The 20,133-nt window shown below is 44.3% G+C and overlaps 1 protein-coding gene across 7 annotated transcripts in view; it reads left to right on the forward strand.

The window, feature by feature from the left end:
• Positions 1-20,133, forward strand: part of MBNL3 (muscleblind like splicing regulator 3) — a 123,847-nt gene that overhangs the window by 63,851 nt on the left and 39,863 nt on the right. For all 7 annotated transcript variants that reach the window (XR_005774005.1, XM_040406091.1, XM_040406085.1 and 4 more), the window contains exon 3: positions 12,173-12,337. Coding sequence is in view for 6 of the 7 variants with exons in the window: in XM_040406091.1 (XP_040262025.1) it covers positions 12,173-12,337 (165 nt within the window). In the remaining variant the exon portion in view is untranslated. The remainder of the gene's footprint in view (positions 1-12,172; positions 12,338-20,133) is intronic.

The following is a 20,133-nucleotide window of genomic DNA, read 5'->3' on the forward strand; positions in this document are numbered from 1 at the left end:
GACTGGGAAGTGCAGATAATCTTCTGCGTCAACTGATTAGTCAAAGCAAATCTGTTTTCTGAGGGCTTTCTTCATCATTGAGAGTTTTGGGTCTGTTCACACTGTCCTCACCACATATACCATATGTTCTCTTAGAACCATATGCCCTGAGATGCCAATATACAGTTCTTTTTTTCATCCGCTGGGCTGTGGTCCTTGGTACAGTGCCATACCCTGCACAGCAGATGTCTAGGAGCAGTTCTATGCAGGACAAAAACCTAAGAAGGGCTGCACCACTAAACCAACACTGCAGCCCCTTCTTCCTCAAGATCATGGGGATCTTAGCAGTAGGACCCTCACCAATCAGGTAGTGATGGCATATTGCTTTCTGTGATATATAGAAACCCCCTTTTTTATTTATTTTACTCCCTTATATAGCTCTGACATATTCTGCAGCGTTTTACAGACATTACCTCACAATCTAAGTTCCTTATCAGTATGACTTTGGAGTGTGAGAGAAAACCCATAAAAACACTGGGAGAACATGCAAACTCCATGCAGATGATGTCCTTGGTCGGATTTGAACCCAGGATCCCAGCGCTGCAAGGCACCAGTGCTAACCCCTGAGCCACCTTCTAGCATATCCGAGTTCTCCCTTGTATTGTATGTCTTCTAGATGTGATCAGGGCAGGTTTTCAGCCTCTGGATATAAACAAGAATGTCTCCATTCACAGCAATGGGACATCAAATGATATCTACTATATGATTGTGACCGTCAGTTCTTCATTGTGGAGAGCTAGTTCCATGAAGCAGACTTGACTTTCTAATAGTGAAATACATTTTTATTTGCAGCCTTGACTGTCTTCTTCACCGCGCATAGACTGACTCACGCCCTACAGAACAATGCTTTGTGTTATTAATAACTTTTTCCATTTTTTCAGAAACACTTATTAACTTCAGTTTATGGGACTGGATGAATGTGTTTGGTCTTGTCCTGTTGAGATGGTGCAATAGTGGCCAGGGCACAGAGAGACAGTAGACGCATTGTAAAATGTCATTAATTAAACTGGTGTAACCCTGGTATTAAGTCTGGAGTCCATGCAGCCTGTATCTGTCTTCTCACCTAAATGTATGGCTGTCATGCTGTGGTTCCCCTGGGTTGATGATGAAAGTTGTCCCTGTAATGAGGACAGGCTGCAGCTGCTTTAGGAATGAGTTTTCAAACAGTTGTGAAAAATGTAGGGTGGGTGACGGCTAAAATGTGGTCAGGATGATCTCTGGGCAGCAACGTTATAATTATGAAGGTGTTCCCATTACGACCCAAAAGTCCACATGCTTATGCAAACCTATGTTAATGTAGAACCATATAGCTTCTACAGTAGAACCCTTGGTGGAGGTGTGTTTGGGTGCTGCAACCAGGGTCATACAGGCCCACCAGAATACCTGGGAATGCTCCAGTGAGCCTCGGCTCAGATACCATAGAGGGCTTCAAAGGTCCATGAGAAAAACCCCATTTAGCTCCCTTTGCAGCCAATCAATTGCCACCAGGGTCTATTTCTTTGATTTAAAACCTTTTAGACTTTTTTGATGATAACTGGGTAGGGCCTCAAGAATAATTTCCTTTGGTGGGCCCAAGGAACCCCAGTCCAACACTGATTGCAAATATAATATGAACCCTAATATAGACATGAGAAATCGGCCTAAAGGTCCTTTTACAGAGGCCTATAGAATAAGCAATAGTTAGGAACATTAATTTCCCAAACATTTGCTGCTCATTGCCTGTACTTACATGCAGCAATCATCACTGCTATATGGGAATGAATGATCGTAGTAATTATTACGATCATTTGTCTTCATAAGGTTTCATTGTTTGTCGGCAGCACATTCTTGCTTACAATGCGAGATGTGCTGCCAACAAATGATATTTTGTTCTGCATAAACCATTGGATCAGCTGACAATCAAGCCTCTGCTAATTTGTGGGGTATTCGCCAGCACCTTTACACTGGCCCATTATTGGGCGTGAGCATTTGCTATCTGGAAGGCAGACGAGTTTTAAAACGGACTGCACAGAGTCTGTGTGTGGTCTGTTTTTCCCGCAGACCCATTCATTTGAATGAATCCTGTGGGAGAAACGGACAAGAACCAACATTTTGTGCAGAAAATTGCTCATGTGAAGATACCTATTCAAGTGAACGCAGGGGCGTCATTAGGTCAAAACATTCGGGGCTTGAGCCCCGGATGTTTTGTCCAGTGCCCTGAATGTTATGCTGGATTCCTGGTAGCATTTTTTGGACCTGGGCAACCCCACAGATCATCCCCCCACCCCCCTTGTACTTGTTCCTCTACTTTCCTGCTGCGCCGGCATGAGTTCAGTCACTTCGGTGGCATTGGTGCGCAATCCCGTCCTGCGGAACGTAATCCCGCGAGACCTGCCGAGGAAGGTCACAGGTCTCGCAGAATCATGCGCCGCAGAACGGGATTGCGCACTGATGCCACCGAAGTGACTGAACTCATGCCGGCGCAGCATGAAAGTAGCGGAACAAGTACAAGGGGGGTGGGGGGATGATTTGTGCGGTTGCCCAGATGGCTAGGCCCGTCACAGTAGTTATTAACCCCTTTCAGCAGTCCCCCGTTCACTAAAGGGGGGACTGCTGAAAGGGGTTAATAACTACTGTGAAGGGGGGACTGCTGAAAGGGGTCAATAACTACTGTGAAGGGAGGACTACCTAAAGGGGTTAATAACTACTGTGAAGGGGGGGGACTGCTGAAAGGGGTTAATAACTACTGTGAAGGGAGGACTACCTAAAGGGGTTAATAACTACTGTGAAGGGGGGGACTGCTGAAAGGGGTCAATAACTACTGTGAAGGGAGGACTACCTAAAGGGGTTAATAACTACTGTGAAGGGGGGGGGACTGCTGAAAGGGGTTAATAACTACTGTGAAGGGAGGACTACCTAAAGGGGTTAATAACTACTGTGAAGGGGGGGACTGCTGAAAGGGGTTAATAACTACTGTGAAGGGGGGACTGCTGAAAGGGGTTAATACCTACTGTGAAGGGGGGGACTGCTGAAAGGGGTTAATAACTACTGTGAAGGGAGGACTACCTAAAGGGGTTAATAACTACTGTGAAGGGGGGGACTGCTGAAAGGGGTCAATAACTACTGTGAAGGGAGGACTACCTAAAGGGGTTAATAACTACTGTGAAGGGGGGGGGACTGCTGAAAGGGGTTAATAACTACTGTGAAGGGAGGACTACCTAAAGGGGTTAATAACTACTGTGAAGGGGGGGACTGCTGAAAGGGGTTAATAACTACTGTGAAGGGGGGACTGCTGAAAGGGGTTAATACCTACTGTGAAGGGGGGGACTGCTGAAAGGGGTTAATAACTACTGTGAAGGGGGGGACTGCTGAAAGGGGTTAATAACTACTGTGAAGGGGGGGACTGCTGAAAGGGGTTAATAACTACTGTGAAGGGGGGGGACTGCTGAAAGGGGTTAATAACTACTGTGAAGGGGGGGGGACTGCTGAAAGGGGTTAATAACTACTGTGAAGGGGGGGACTGCTGAAAGGGGTTAATAACTACCGGCGATGGGGGCGTGGCTTCACTGGGGCGTGGTACAGTGGGCTTGTGCCCGGATGTTTTCAGACCCTAGCAACGCCCCTGAATTTGAACGTGTCTGTGTTCAGCCCTCAGACAGCACCCAGCCAGAAGCATAGCCTGTCTGAAACCAGCCATAGGGTGCCCGCACAGAAAATGTGCTTGTTTTTTCATGCATATTTCTGTGTGTTTTTGCACCGTAAAACAACTGCATGTGTTACTTGTGGTTTTGGTGCGGATTTGATGCAGATTTTCTGCAGATCTCATCCTTGCATTGAGAAGGGTGAAATCCATCCTTGCACGATTGACATGCTGCACGGCAGGTCAATTTCCGCATGGAAAAGAAATGCAAAGTGTACATGAGGTTTGTCTAATCTCATACACTTTGCTGCTCCTGTATTCAGACATCCCAACCTGCAAAAACTCATTTCAGGGAGGTTTTCTTTTTTTTTCTTTCACAAACTTTTTATTACATCTTCCAAACATATGCAGTATCTGCACACTTTGCTCTATGGTGTGGAGTACTGGGCTCATTACCCTGCCCCAAATTATCATATTTCTGTATATGATTAAAGGGTTTCTATCACTTCGATTCACCTATTTAGCTTTCAGACACTAGCGATCCGCTAGTGTCTGCTTTATCTAACCATCCTAATATAAGAGCTTATTGTCCTGCCATTTAGCTAAAAAAATAACTTATATAGATATGCAAATGAGCCTCTAGGTGCTATGGGGGCGTGATTAGCACCTAGAGGCTCCGTCTACCTTAACAAACTGCCGCCGCCCAGCGCGTCCCTCCAGCCCGCCCATCTCCTCCGGAATGCGATGCTCCTCGTATTCGGCGCATGCGCAGTGAATGTCTGATCGCTTCCCTGCTCAGACATCTCCACTGCGCCTGTTCCTCGGAGCACTATGACGTCATCGGCGCAGGCGCAGTGGAGATGTCTGAGCAGGGAAGCGATCAGACATTCACTGCGCATACGCCGAATACGAGGAGCATCGCATTCCGGAGGAGATGGGCGGGCTGGAGGGACGCGCTGGGCGGCGGCAGTTTGTTAAGGTAGACGGAGCCTCTAGGTGCTAATCACGCCCCCATAGCACCTAGAGGCTCATTTGCATATCTATATAAGTTATTTTTTTAGCTAAACGGCTGCCCAATAAACAGTTATATTAGGATGGTTAGATAAAGCAGACACTAGCGGATCGCTAGTGTCTGAAAGCTAAATAGGTGAAACGAAGTGATAGAAACCCTTTAAAGGGATTCTGTCACCACCTATAAGCCCTGTGAGCTAAACATATGCTCATGTCCAGGGTAGCATTCTGATTTCTAAGGTGGCCTTATAAAAGCTAATTGTGGCTTTATTCTGCGGAAAATCAGGTTTTACTAACCTGTCAATCATTGAATTAAGGTGCCCAAGCAGGGGAGGTCTGTGGATGCATGGTGCCCGGCCGCACGCATTGGCGTTCATGCCCAGCGCCGCCTTCTACTCCTCAGTGCCGCCTCTCCCTCCCTCCCCCTCCTCCCGCTTTGAGATCCCGCGCGTGCGCACAGGCTCAGCCTGATGCGCCGTTGCGGACTGCTGGCATCGGCTTCTTCTTGCACTGTGCGCACGCGCCGAGAAGGGGGCACTGCTACAGGTTGCTGGAAAGGTTTACTGCGAGTAAACTAGAGATGGGAAGTTCGGATCTTTCACATGAATCGGTTCATTTGAATCAGTTCATTCAAATGAACCGATTCATGAATCGAATCTTTGGTTCATTCGCTGAGCTGACAAGAAGCAAGTGAACCGAAGCTTAGGTTGCGCAATGCGCATGCGCAGATGCTTGGATTCACTTGCTGACTCGCTGAGTCGGCTCTTGGTCTGAGTCAGGAAGTTTATTCTTTAAAACCCTGTGTGTAATTATCTACCCCACTGTAGGAAAAAAAACAAGCAATCAGGGGGGTGAATTTAACACTGGGGTAAATAATATAATTAAAATGGAGGGTTAAATGTGTAAATGTATTTAAAAAAAATACATCTTTTTCAATAGTTCTATAGCTACTGAATGAGACAGAAGGAGGGATGCCTTTAACATATATATCTCCTTGAGAAGCCAATTTGACCCTAAAGGGTTAATTCAACCTGTAATCTAAACTCTGTGTCCTGTCACTTCTCTTATCTCTCTGCTCTGCTATCAGTAAACCTTTCCGGGATATATTGTCTCACATGGGATATATTGTCTCACATGCGGGTGTCAGGGAGCCGCTATCTAATAGCGAGAGACTCCCTGACCGTCCGGGAGACTTGAGATCCCTGTGTATTACACCGCGGTTTTTCTCCTTGTAAATCCTCACGGATAAACTGTGTGTAATCCACAACATGCGCAGGTAGCAGTGATGGCAAACCTATGGCACAGGTGCCAGAGGCAGCACTCAGAGCCCTCTGAGTCTATGATGTACCAATATGCCTTAGACTTTTCCTGCCATTAATCAGCGCAGGGCGCACTATGAATGGCACCGGCAGCGCACTGAATGCAGGCAGGCTATTATAGCTAAGTGATAAAGTACATGGAAGATATACTGTATTGGTCTGTAGTATTCAGGTTAAATTGCCGTGTTGGCACTTTGCGATAAATAAGTGGGTTTTGGGTTACAGTTTGGGCATTCGGTCTCTAAAAGGTTCACCATTGCTACCTTAGGGTGTCTCAACTTGCCCTTACTTAGAGTAATAGGTCATTATATTGATATACAAGGGAGTTTCTATTTATGTAGGTCATTAAAGGCAGTCTGTCACCACTATATGACCATATACAGCACTTACATGGTGCTGTAGCACACCTATACATGATTCTAATGGTACCTTTGTTATTTTCTTTAGACATCCAGAAGCAGGAAAAACGATGTTTATTTTATATGCAAATGAGCACTCGCAAGTGCCCGGGGGCGGCGTTCCGTGTGTAGGTGCCCAGGCTGCTCTGCCTATTTAACCGTTACTCCTCCCCCAGCCTCTTCCTTTGCCCGCCCTCCTATTCCCTTGTATCATCCCTAGGTCCGTCCGAGATCCCGCGCCTGCGCACTGCAGTGAAGTGAATGGGCCTGGGCTGCAATACCAATCACAGCCACTATATGATATATGGCGCTGTGATTGGTATACTGTGAGAAGTGGAGCGCCGCAGCCTCTTCAAACAGCTGATCGGCAGGGTGTTGGACCACCACTGATCCTGAGGCTAGGTCATCCATATTGAAAACCCTTTTGAGTAGTCCCAAATGTTCCACATTTATTAAAAGGCACTTACTCCAACAATTTTCTTAGACTACCATCAGATATGCCAGTCTTCGTAAATGTCGGCCATTGAGTCTTTCTTACAGTTCGTGTTCTCTTTTTTTTCCCCTGAATTACTGTAAAGTAGAGAAGATCGGATATTTGAGGGGTTACACATTTGCTCCTCTTTGTGTCTCTCTTCCAGGACACTGACATATAAAACAGAAGTGCCATTGTGCGCCCAAGTGCTGGATTCTGCATCCAGGCCAACATCGGATGCCAACCAATTATTGCCTTGAGCACCCACAGCTCAGGCTACATAAAAATACATAGCCAAGACCTGGCGCTGGGAGGGGCAGGCGATTGGAAAGCTGTGTTTTGTGGCATCCATTGAGAAGCCCTTTCTTCCTGGAACACAAGCCTGGCACAGGCGATAATCAAGTCGGGCACAGCGACTGTAGGAAGGCTGTCATTTCATGTTTCCCTGTGTTTGTGTCTGAGCGTAAAATAATGATGATAACATCCATTTAGACATTATATTAAATTAATGCCAGCCAGGATCCTGCTATTTAATGCAGTTATAGATGTGGAGAACAAGCCGTAGGAAGAAGCTTTTGTTGCAGAATTGTAATGAAGCCAGACCTTCTCCGCAATCTGCACTTTATCATTTAGCTGCAATTGCATTCAGGGGATCTATTATATGGAGGGAACGTATATCATAATAGAATTTATGTCGAATTTGATGTTATTTTATTAGAACATGTCCTATGCAATTTGCTCATTTTTACTTTATTCCTTGGGTATTCATAAAGCCTTGGTTGCTATCTATTATTTAGTGGCGCCACCTGCTGGATTCCAGTCTTATTTTTTTTTTCCATGGGAATGACAAGGTTCTAAGGAGGAATGGTATCATTGTAGGTGTATTTGAGGTCCTTTTTTTTTCAGACTGGAGTTGCTATGCGCATCTGTGCCAAACTTATGAAAATGGGAGCATAGTAATGATAAATGTGGCACAAGTGCATTGTGGTTACCCAGGGGCGTAGCTAAAGGCTCATGGGCCCTGGTGCAAGAGTTCAGCTTGGGCCCCCTTTCCCTTAGTGCTTTGTGGCCAGGGGCCGGGAATCGCATAACCCTCCTGCTGTCTGAGACAAAAATGTAAACCCCATTCCAAATTCTTGACCTAACCCCTTTCCTCCAGCCAGAGGTGTAACTTCACCAGCATGCGCCTTCTATAATACCGGTGTCTTCTTATGCGGCACAAGGGTCATTGGGCCCCCCGACTGCTACCTCTGCACCCCCTATAGCTACGCCTCTGTGGTTGCTCCTATTTCAGTAGGGATGACTGGCATGGAGTTGCGACTTCATAAATGTGTCACAAACGTGATTCTGACCAAATTTTCATTCCAAATCTGTAAGCGGCGCAGGGCTCAAAAAGTTGCTAAATGTTTGCTCAAATAAGGCCCTTAGGAGTAGCCCCAAGTCAGTGGCACAGCTGATCCATATCCTCTTCCATACCATAACAAACGAGTGTGCAAATTGAGTTTTCTTCGCTCTGTTGTCCTATATACCACGTAGAGTAGAGACACGTTTAGCAGTAGCTCTAGACAAGGGTCTAATTTAGTCCATCATTCCATATCTTTTAGATCCGGATTTGGAGCTCACCCATAGTCTTGATTCATTTGGTACACACTCATGTCATACTCCTAAGTGACTTTCTAAATAACTTGATTTACTTCATTTACATTTTCAGACATACATAGGTGCTTACTTTTGCAACTTATTATTTGTTCTCACCAATTAAATACACCGGGTAGTAATAAAGTGAAAGGAGCCCTAACACATTTTACAAAATTCGATACCCAAACAATAGAACTACGGCTCCAATTATAAGTACAAAAATTCTCTTTATTAGGGCTCATTCAGATGGCCGTATGCTGTCCGCAAAAATACTGAATGCTATCCGTTTTTTTGCGGATCTGCAAAAAAACGGATAGCATTCAGTATTTTTGCGGACCCATAGACTTCAATGGGGCCATGTCCTGATTTTCACGGACAAGTATAGGACATGTTTCATTTTTTTTTGCGGATCCGCAAAAAAAACGGATAGCATTTAGTATTTTTGCAGACAGCATACGGCCGTCTGAATGAGCCCTTAAATAAACACAATCACATTGTCATAAAAACAGCAGTAAACAGGTATGTTGTAGTGAGGAAAGACCCGAGGAGGACCGGGGGATCGACACACATGGGCTCACATAAGTTAGTAAAGAGCGTCGCGACAAAGCCAAAAAAAAAGAAAAGAAAAAGTAACTCTGGATAGTTGAATCCAATGAGAATATACATAGGCAGTGTTGAAATAAAGACAAGCTCAGAAAAAGTACCCAGTATTAGTGCGCCGGTCCCTCAGTCTCCTTGTCCCAACGCCGTTTCGCCAGCAACCTGGCTTCTTCCGGGGATCGGCGCACTAATACTGGGTACTTTTTCTGAGCTTGTCTTTATTTCAACACTGCCTATGTATATTCTCATTGGATTCAACCATCCAGAGTTACTTTTTCTTTTCTTTTTTTTTGGCTTTGTCGCGACGCTCTTTACTAACTTATGTGAGCCCATGTGTGTCGATCCCCCGGTCCTCCTCGGGTCTTTCCTCACTGCAACATACCTGTTTACTGCTGTTTTTATGACAATGTGATTGTGTTTATTTAATAAAGAGAATTTTTGTACTTATAATTGGAGCCGTAGTTCTATTGTTTGGGTATCAAATTTTATTATTTGTTCTGAAGCCAAAGGGGAGAACCTGTCGGTATTCCAAAGTAAAAACTACCTACAACCCCCATCCTCCTCCGTCATCCATAATGAGAACCTTCACCGACCAGCTGTGAATAACAGGTCAACTGTGTAAAATATCTCTTTCCACACGACCCTTTCTGACAGGTATGGGCTGCTTTGATTGTGTCTAAAAGTGCCCAGAACTTAGGTGAACGTCTGCCAAAGCCACCAAAGTCAGTGAGGACTGATCAACTATTTAACTAGGGTGTCCAGATTCTCCTCTGATGACAGATGTTGGGTGGAAGAAGGACGGGGCTTGTTGGATATCCTTTCTTATCAGAATAGATAAGCCACCACCGGGGGAAGGGGTGGGGGGGGGGGGGTCTTACTGTAGCTTATTCCACTCTGCAAAATGCATGCAAGTCTATGGGATGATCAGGAGGAATAGCTAAGGTGTATTGCCATCCTAAAGAGGTTGTCTCATGAAAACAACTTATTGCCTATCCACAGGATTGGCGGCGGTTTGACTACTCGGGCCCCCTCTGATCACAAGAATAGGGGCACACACTCCCCGGTTTGAATCTCACACATGAGCACTGCCGCACCATTCAGCACAGGGGGGCAGACGGATATAGCCGTGTGTTTGTGCTTGGCTATCTCCAGCTAGATTTGTATGGAGCGATTAACATGTATGCTTGTCTGCCATTCAAACCTCCTTTCTCATGATTACCAGGGGCCCAAGTGGTCTGATATCCGCCAATCACTGTGGATAGGGAATAAGTTGTCTTCATGGGACGACCCCTTTAAGTTTGCAGTTTCTCATCAACTGCCTGCTGATGGTCTCCACCTTTATTTTCAGCACTGGCATCAGCATGCTGCTGGGTGCACTTAACGCAGCCCGATGACGAGCAGACATGTCTGAGTAACTGTAGTTGGGTACGGAGTTATGCTTCTGGAAATACATTCTGTAACTTGGTGCTCAACCAATCTACCCATCTATCTTTGAGGTCCTTGTATTACAGTCTTGTGACAAGACTGAGATAAGATAATGATCTAAAGTGTACAGAAACTGAAACCGGGTCCTGATCTAACAAAGATGCTTTGTGCAGAAAATACATCATTTAGGGGCATATCTTTCTAATCGGCTGAGCCTACACGGTGTGCAGAGCATGTGATGATGACCAGTGGATATGCAATCCTAGCTGGCAAAAGTGTATGTACCATTGACAAAGTATATGGCCGCCGTGGGGCCATTGGTGATAGGTGCCCAACCATAATTCTTCATTACTATTGGGTGGAAAGTACCTGTGCAGGACTCTCCACCCCTGAGGAACGGCATTATTAGTAATGTATGTCAGGTTCAGAGGGAAGCAAAGGACATTTATATCCTGGGTGACCAAACACATCATCATGGGGGGGGGGGGCAGTTTAATATTTTCCCTGGGGTCCCCTCTTTTATGTATGCCGCTGCTAGTGGGTGATCTACATTCAGCCAGTGAGAATCGGTGATTGCATGGAGAGATCCTTCCAGGTATCTGAGGTTGTGGAGTCCATATGGTGTTATGATCTGCTAAGCTATATACAGATAGAAAGTTCTTTGGCTTTCATTCGGGAGTGTTCCCCGATGTATACCTCCAACAGCAGGTATACATCTACACTTTTGAATAGCCAAAAGGGCCACACTTGTCCATTGATCCCAATGTTAAAGCGTCATTATGTTTTTAGAAACTTAGATATATCATAGCGACGTATCAAAGGTTTTGATTGGTGGAGGTCGAGCACTGAGACCCTCACCGATCCCCTTCTTCTGGCAATCATTGGAGGTCTCCGTGCTCATTCAGGCAAGTCTTCAGTTTTTTTTGGCCGAGAGATAAAACCGTAGCATTCTACAGTTTTCTCTTTTGCCTGATCAGTCAAAATGACTGAACTGAAGACATCCTGATGCATCCTGAACGGATTACTCTCCATTCAGAATGCATGGGGATATAACTGATCAGTTCTTTTCCGGCATTGAGCCCTTTTGACGGAACTCAGTGCCGGAAAACAAAAATGCTAGTGTGAAAGTACCCTAATACATACTAGCCATAAGGCTACATTCACACGAACGTATTTTGTTTCCGTGTCCGTTCTGTTTTTTTTTTTTTTGAGGATTGGATGAGGACGCATACATTTCAATGGGTCTGCAAAAAATGTGGACAGCACACCGTGTGCCCCGCCAAAAATATAGAGCATGTCCTATTCTTGTCCGTTTTGCGGACAAGGATAGGCATTGTTTCAATGGACCAGCAAAAAAAAACGGATGCAACACGGATGGCACACGGACGTCATCCGTATTTTTTGCGGATCTGCATTTTGCGGACCGCAAAATACATACGGTCATGTGAATATAGCCTAAGGACAGTCTTTTAGCATCTGTCACCGAACGAACAGGTAAAATGCTATGTGAACATAGCCTTATGGAGCACGCTAGCACTTGTCCTCGTGTTCTTACATGCATTTTGGTCCAGTGTTTGTCTTTTTCATTATATTCCATAAATTTGGTAATGTTTTTACTGCTATAAGTAAAATGTCTTTTGTCACTCCTTAGGGTCGGTGTACGAGAGAAAATTGTAAATATCTGCATCCTCCTCCGCACTTAAAAACCCAGCTAGAAATTAATGGACGGAATAACCTTATACAGCAAAAGACAGCAGCCGCAATGCTCGCACAGCAGATGCAGTTCATGCTCCCTGGCACCCAGCTACAGCCAATTGTAAGTAACCAGCCTCTGCATCAGTCTTGTGATCTGCAAAATATGACCTTTTTTTTTTTTTTTTTTTCTTGAGTGCTTTCTAAAGTTACATTTAGAATATTGGGAAGAATCTGTCAGCAGTTTTGACCTTGGTAAACTGCTGACAGTACTAAGAGAGGAGGACAAACATACCTTTTGTAGAACTTTTATTATCAGGAGAAGTGACAATATGATGATTTATTCTGCCAGGTTCTGTTAGTGCAAGTGCACTGGAGGCGGAGCTTCACTAGGAAGTGCTTTCTGCATTGAGCTGCTTCCCAGCGCCTCTCTTCTACTCTGAGTGGCAGCTGTAGCGGTCTTCTGGGTAGATGCTGCAGCCACGAGTCAGAGAAGAGGAGAGGGGCTGTGAAGCATCTCAGCAGTGAGAGCACTTCACAGTGAAGCTCCCAGTGAAAGGAATGGGAGAAACGCTGCACTTACCAGCTCTGTCCACTGCACAATGGATGGAGCTGTGTAGTTCCAGCTCAAGCTTCCGGCATCGGAACTACAGCTGATCGGTGGGATTGCAGGGTGTAAGACCCCCACCGATTTTAATATTGATGGCCTATCCTGAGGTTAAGCCATTGATACGAGATTTCTGGACAACCCCTTTAAGACATATTGCAAATATTTTGAGCTTCTTCCCTGTTCACATCTAAAGCTAAATCCAGAATTCTACAGGCCTCCAGTTAGATGAGAGTTCAGATGATAATTGCATAGCCAGCACTAAACTGCGAGGTGACATGACTGACAGTGGAGTGGATCTGATGAGATACCAGCAGAAATGTATACAGTCATTGGCGTATGGACTGAATATTGGTACAAAATGTTTAAAGCAGAATATTTCGGGACTCATGCGCACAACTTAGCCATGTGTATTGTATTCTGTATTGTGGAGGTATCCCCCCTAGAAGCAGTACTTCATTGTGTGCCATGTGATGAGCATGAGTTTTTTTTGTCAGATTCGGTTTGACTGCTATAGGACAAGCCTCAGTATGAGTCTATATGAAATTAATAGTATACAAAATATTGTCTAGAAAAAAAAAAAGTGAATGCCCTTTAAATTTTACGTAAAGGAATTTTCCAGGACACTGAGAGTTTTCTGAGACACCCAGAACTGTCACCAATCAGCTGTTTGAAGAGGTTGCGGTGCTCTGGTGAGTGCTGCAGCCTCTTCACAGCTTACCAAGCACAGCGCCATACATTGTATAGTGGCAATGCTTGGAATTGCAGCCCAGGCCCACTCACATGAACGTGGCACTTACCAGAGCACCGCCATCTCTTCAAACAGCTGATCGGCGGGGGTGTCAGGAGTCGGACCCCCACTGATCAGATATTGAAGATCTATCCTGAGGATATGCCATCGATATTAAACTCCCGGAAAATCCCTTTCATGTCTACTTATCCATAGAGCTCTTATTATATTAACTGAGGGGCTCTCTGACTATCTCTAGAGCTATAGTTATTGTACTGTTTGTGGAGCTTTGTATTCTATTGACTTATGCTGATTTATGTTTGTATGTCTCTTTATAACCCAATATTTATGCTACATTTTAATACTATGCAGTGTGTGAGGCTGCTTTTACACGAGCTGCTATCTTGGACAATGACAAAAGACCACAAGTATTCCCCCATCTGTTTAATATGGAAATAGGACAGGTCTGGGTTTTTGTGGTTTCTAGTTTGCGTTCAGATACAGTAATTTCTGTGAACCCTTCGTATTATTACTTATATATATTGTAAATGCAGGGTGATAGAGCATGAGGATATTATGCAATAGAGCAATTGCCAAGAACTTACAACACCTTCACTAGTTGATGTGTGTGTGTGTGTATATGTATATATACAGTCCTGATCAAAAGTTTAAGACCATTTGAAAAATGGCAAAAAATCATATTTAGCATGGCTGGATCTTAACAAGGTTCCAAGTAGAGCTTCAGCATGCAACAAGAAGAAATGGGAGTGAGACAAAACATTTTTTGAGCATTCAATTTAATGAAAACAACGAATAAACTGAAACAGGCTGTTTTTCAGCTGATCAAAATTTTAGGACCACATGCCTGGCATGGCAAAGGCAAAAAAACTCTCCCTTTTTGAACGTGGTCGGGTTGTTGAACTGCATAAGCAGGGTCTCTCACAGCGCGCCATTGCTGCTGAGGTGGGACGCAGTAAGACAGTCATTTGGAATTTCTTAAATGATCCTGAGGGTTATGGAACAAAAAAGTCAAGTGGAAGACCCCAAAAAATGTCCTCAGCACTGAGCCGGAGGATCCAATTGGCTGTCCGTCAAGACACTGGATGATCCTCGACCCAAATTAAGGCCCTTACTGGTGCTGACTGCAACCCCATAACCATCAGACGGCATCGGAGACTGAAGGGCTTCAAAAACAAAAAAAGGTGGAAGAAAGTTTTATTCTCTGATGAGATTTTTTTTTTACCTTGATGGTCCTGATGGTTTCCAACGTTACTGGCATGACAAGCAGATCCCACCTGAGATGTTTTCTACGTGCCACAGTGGAGGGGGCGCCATAGTGGTCTGGGGTGCTTTTTCCTTCAGTGGAACAATGGAGCTTCAGGAAGTGCAGGGGCGTCAAACGGCCGCTGGCTATGTCCAGATGTTGCAGAGAGCATTCCTCATGACTGAGGGCCCTCGTCTGTGTGGTAACGACTGGGTTTTTCAACAGGACAACGCTGCAGGACAAGGGACTTCTTCCAGGAGAATAACATCACTCTTTTGGCCCATCCTGCGTGTTCCCCTGATCTAAATCCAATTGAGAACCTTTGGGGATGGATGGCAAGGGAAGTTTACAAAAATGGACAACAGTTCCAGACAGTAGATGGCCTTTGTGCGGCGGTCTTCACCACTTGGAGAAATGTTCCCACTCACCTCATGGAAACGCTTGCAACAAGCATGCCGAAACGAATTTTGGAAGTGATAAACAATAACGGCGGAGCTACTCATTACTGAGTTCATGTTTGGAAGTTGGATTTCTGTTTTGGGGGGTTTAGGGGTTATTTGGAGGTGTGGTCCTAAACTTTTGATCAGCTGAAAAACAGCCTGTTTCAGTTTATTCATTGTTTTCATTAAGGCCGAGTTCACATGAACGTGTGTGATCCGTGGCCGTATTGCCGCCCGCAAATCGCGGGCCGCAATACACGGCCATAGTTCCGTGTGCATTCCGCATAACGGATGCGGACCCCTTCACTTCAATGGGTCCACAAATCCGGAATCGCGGAACGGCCGCACGGGGCGGGACCCCTCGGAAGCGGAACGGGCGGATCGCGGACCCATTAAAGTGAATGGATCCGCGATCCGATGCGGCTGACCTACGGCCAACGATCGTGCTTTGCGGGCCGCAGCATGGGCACGGGTCACACAAGTTCGTGTGAACTCGGCCTAAATTGAATGCTCCAAAAATGTTTTGTCTCACTCCCATTTCTTCTTGTTGCATGTTGAAGCTCTACTTGGAACCTTGTTAGGATCCAGCCATGCTAAATATGATTTTTTGCCATTTTTCAAGTTGTCTTAAACTTTTGATCAGGACTGTATATATAGAAAAGAAAAAGAAAAAAGCAGCACACATTAAATGCGGGTGCAAGTCCTTTCAAGGTCCCAAATGCATATATAGAAGAAAATAGGCAGCACTCCAGGGATAGTGATGAAAAAAGTGGATGGTTTATTGATCCATCTAGCAACAACGTTTCGGCTCTCTCTATGGAGCCTTTGTCCAGCTGAACAAAGCCTCCATAGAGAGAGCTGAAACGTTGTTGCTAGATGGATCAATAAACCATCCACTTTTTTCATCACTATCCCTGGAGTGCTGCCTATTTTCTTCTATATATGTATGTGTGTGTATATATGTATATATATATATATTACACAGTACAGACCAAAAGTTTGGACACACCTTCTCATTCAAAGAGTTTTCTTTATTTTCATGAATATGAAGGCATCAAAACTATGAATTAATACATGTGGAATTATATACATAACAAACAAGTGTGAAACAACTGAAAATATGTCATATTCTAGGTTCTTCAAAGTAGCCACCTTTTGTTTTTTTTACACAATAAAAGCACACAGAGCTATGGGGTCTGGGTATTGCGGATGTGCTAGCGGCCATCTAGCAACTCATGTCCTCAGCTCTATACACAAAATCCCGGTGACAGGTTCCCTTTAAAGAGGGTCTGTCAGCAGTTTTGGGCCTTCTTTGCTCTAGGGATGTCCTGATTGGACGCTTTAGCTGTCACTCAGAGTAGAGGGGATGGGCTGGGAAGCATCCCCTAATGCAAAGAGTCCAGGGCACCGAACATGAATAGACTGCCTCCTGGACACTTGTGGTCAGAGCACCATGATGATGAAAACTAAAATTTCCAAGTCGTGCAGCCTGCATGACCATCACTCAAGGTATGCCTGTACTGCTCCCCTGGTCTCCTAAATAATTCTGTCAGCAATTCTGAGAGCTCAAAACTGCTGACGGTCGCCCCTTCAATTCTTCAGGCTGACATAGAGGTATTTGCTGAGGAATGTCATTCCTGGAAACGGTATGGACAGTGTCCTCACCAATACTTTCCCATTATGATCTTCCTATGACCTGCAATGTCACTGTTAGGCCTCATGCACACGACCGTTGTTGTATTCCGTTCCGCAAAATGGGGTTCCGTTGTTCCGTGATCCGTTTCCGTTTTTATTTCCGTGTGTCTTCCTTTATTTTTTGAGGATCACCAGACATGAAGAAAGTAAAAAAAAAAGTCTAAGTCAAGTTTGCCATGCAAATGATAGGAAAAAAACGGACGCGGATGACAATCTTGTGTGCCTCCACGTTTTTTCACGGTCCCATCGACTTGAATGGGTCCATGAAACGTTTTCCGTGAAAAAAATAGAACAGGTTATATTTTTTTGATGGACTGGAACCACGGATCACGGACGCGGATGACAAACTGTGCAGTAGCCGAGTTTTCAACGGACCCATTGAAAGTCAATGGGTCCACAGAAAATCACGAAAAACGGAACAACGGACACTGAATAAAACAACGGTCGTGTACATGAGGCCTTAAGGCTATGCTGAGAGATAAGTACCGCACAGCACTAGTTAGTGTTAGAAGAGGCTAATGGATGTTGTCACATACCTTTGAATATCCAGGGACATTTTCTTTAAATAGGATGGCACTGTGCGATCAAAGGCGGTTGCTAATTATGAGCTAACAATAACCTACCTGCACTACATGTGGGACTTCACAGGGAGAATCTGTCATTGTGGAATTCATTTAATTTAAAAAGGGAAATTTAAATGTAGGGCGCGTGATTGAGTCTTTGTAACTGGAGCCTTACTGTCGTATAAAACTACTGTACACCATGCATTTGGGAAGTCTTAAGACCCTTTCCCTTTTTGCACATTTTATTATGTTGCGGTCTTGTGCTAATATATAAAAAAAAAAAATTAAAGTTTGTCCCCATAATGAGAAAGTAAAAACAAAAAGTTTAAAAACATTTTCAATGTTTTGAAAAAGAAAAAACTAAAATATTGCACCCACATAAGTATTCAGACCCTTTACTCAGTACTTAGTTGAAGCACCTTTGACAGCGATTACAGCCTCCAGTCTTCGTGGGTATGAAGCCACAAGGTTTGCACATCTAAATGTGGGGATGTTCTATAATTCTGCTTTGCAGATCCTCTCAAGCTCTGCCAGGTTGGATGGAGACAGTCAGTGGACAGCCGTTTTCAGGTCTCTCCAGAGAAGTTTGATTGGGTTCAAGTCAGTTCTCTGGCTGTGCCACTTAAGTACATTCACAGAGTGGTCCCTAAGGCACTTCTGCTGTGTGCTTAGTCCTTGTCTTGTTGGAAGGTGAACTTTCAGCTCATTCTGAGGTCCAGAGCACTCTGGATCAGGTTATCATTAAGAATATTTCTGTACTTTGCTCCATACAGCTTTCCCTCAACCCTGACCAGTTTCCCTGCCCCGGCAGATGAAAAACACTCCCACATCATGATGCTGCCACCAGCACCATGCTATATTGGACGAATGGTATTGGGCAGGTGATGAGCAGTGCCTGGTTTCCTCAGACCAGAGAATTCTGTTTCTTACAGTCTGATAGTTCTTTAGGTACGTTTTTGCTAATTTTTATGCGTCTGTTACTGATGAGAAACTTTTTTCTGGCTACTCTGCCATAAAGCTCATATTGGTAGAGTGCTGCAGTGATGGTTGACCTTCTGGAAGTTTCTCCCATCTGCATATAGGATCTTTGGAGGTTAGCCAGATTGACCATTGGGTTCTTGGTCACCTCTTACCAAGGCCCTTCTCCCCCGATTACTTAGTTTGGTGGGATGACCAGTTCTAGGAAGAGTCCTGGTTGTTTCAAACTTCTTCCATTTAAGAATTATGGAGGCCACTGAGCTCTTGGGAACTTTCAGTGCGGTAGACAATTTTTGTACCCTTCTCCAGATCTGTGCCTCCAGACAATCCTGTCTCTGAGCTCTACAAGTAGTACTTGTATGACTTAGTTTTTGCTCTGATATTCATTATCAGCTGTGAGATATTATATAGACAGGGCTGTGTCTTTCCAAATCATGTCCAGTCAACTGAATTTACCACAGATGGACTCCAGTCAAGGTGTAGAAACATTTCAAAGATGATCACGAGAAATGGGAGGCTCCCAGAGCTTAATTTCAAGTGTCATAGCAAAGTGTCTGAACACTTGTGTTCATGCCGAATTTTATTTTTTTATTTTTTAATAAATGTGCAGAAATTTCAAAAATTCTGTTTTCAGTGTCATTATGGTGTACTGAGTGCAGAATAATGGGGGAAAACTTGATTTTTAGTTTAGTTTATCACAAGTCTGCAACATGGTAAAAAGTGAAAGAGCCTGAAGACTTTCCAAATGCATTATATTTAGCTCCGTACTAATCTCTAGACTGGTAAGGTGAAACACGGCCCTAAATACTGCTTAATAAATGAGAGCTAATGTGAAATGTTATGTCTGCCACAGTTGTACTTGCCATGAATAATCATGCTCATGGATCCCACTTAACCTCCCGTCTGTAAGCGGTCTATTATTTTTAAAGACTTGCACTCAGACACTGGGCGAGGCCTCATGGAAAAAATGAGGAATTTTCTAATAATGTCACTAAGTGATACGTTACATGTACAGAGCCGGCATAATTAACAGAGGCTGAATTCATTTAACATGAAGCAGAAAAGATGCAGGTTTACATTTATGAGATGTGCATCTACGATGATCATTTAACACTATATACTCGATTCATTCAGAGGGGTAAACCTATCTTACTGGAGGTGTATTTTTATATCTAATGAAAGCCAATGAGCGCCCCCCTTCACCTCAGGGGATTCACTTGAATAGAACTGATCTCTGCCTAGGCCACGTGACCGATGAATGTGAAGTCACTGGCTTAGGAAGAAGCCACGGCCTATTCAAACAGCTGATAGGCTGGGGTGCCAGAAATTAGACCCCCCCACCCCTGCAATCTGATATTGATGACCTATGCTGAGGATAGCTCACCAATATGAGAGTCTCGGACAACCCTTTTAAAAATAATAATAAAAAAAAAAAAGTACAAGAGTATCACAATGGCTCCTCGGGGGTTGGACTAATAAAATTGTAGTGTTATCTGTTTGATTTCAGGATCACCATTGATTGCTACAACTGTTGGAAAAACTCATTTGAGATCTACCTGACTATTTATCAGAAATAATGAGACTTGCTTGATTTCCCTCTCAGGCTCTCATGGATGAGGCACTTTATTGAATTTCATAAAGCC

The sequence above is a fragment of the Bufo bufo genome, chromosome 8, assembly GCF_905171765.1.
Source record: "Bufo bufo chromosome 8, aBufBuf1.1, whole genome shotgun sequence".
NCBI classification, from domain to species: Eukaryota; Metazoa; Chordata; class Amphibia; order Anura; family Bufonidae; genus Bufo; species Bufo bufo.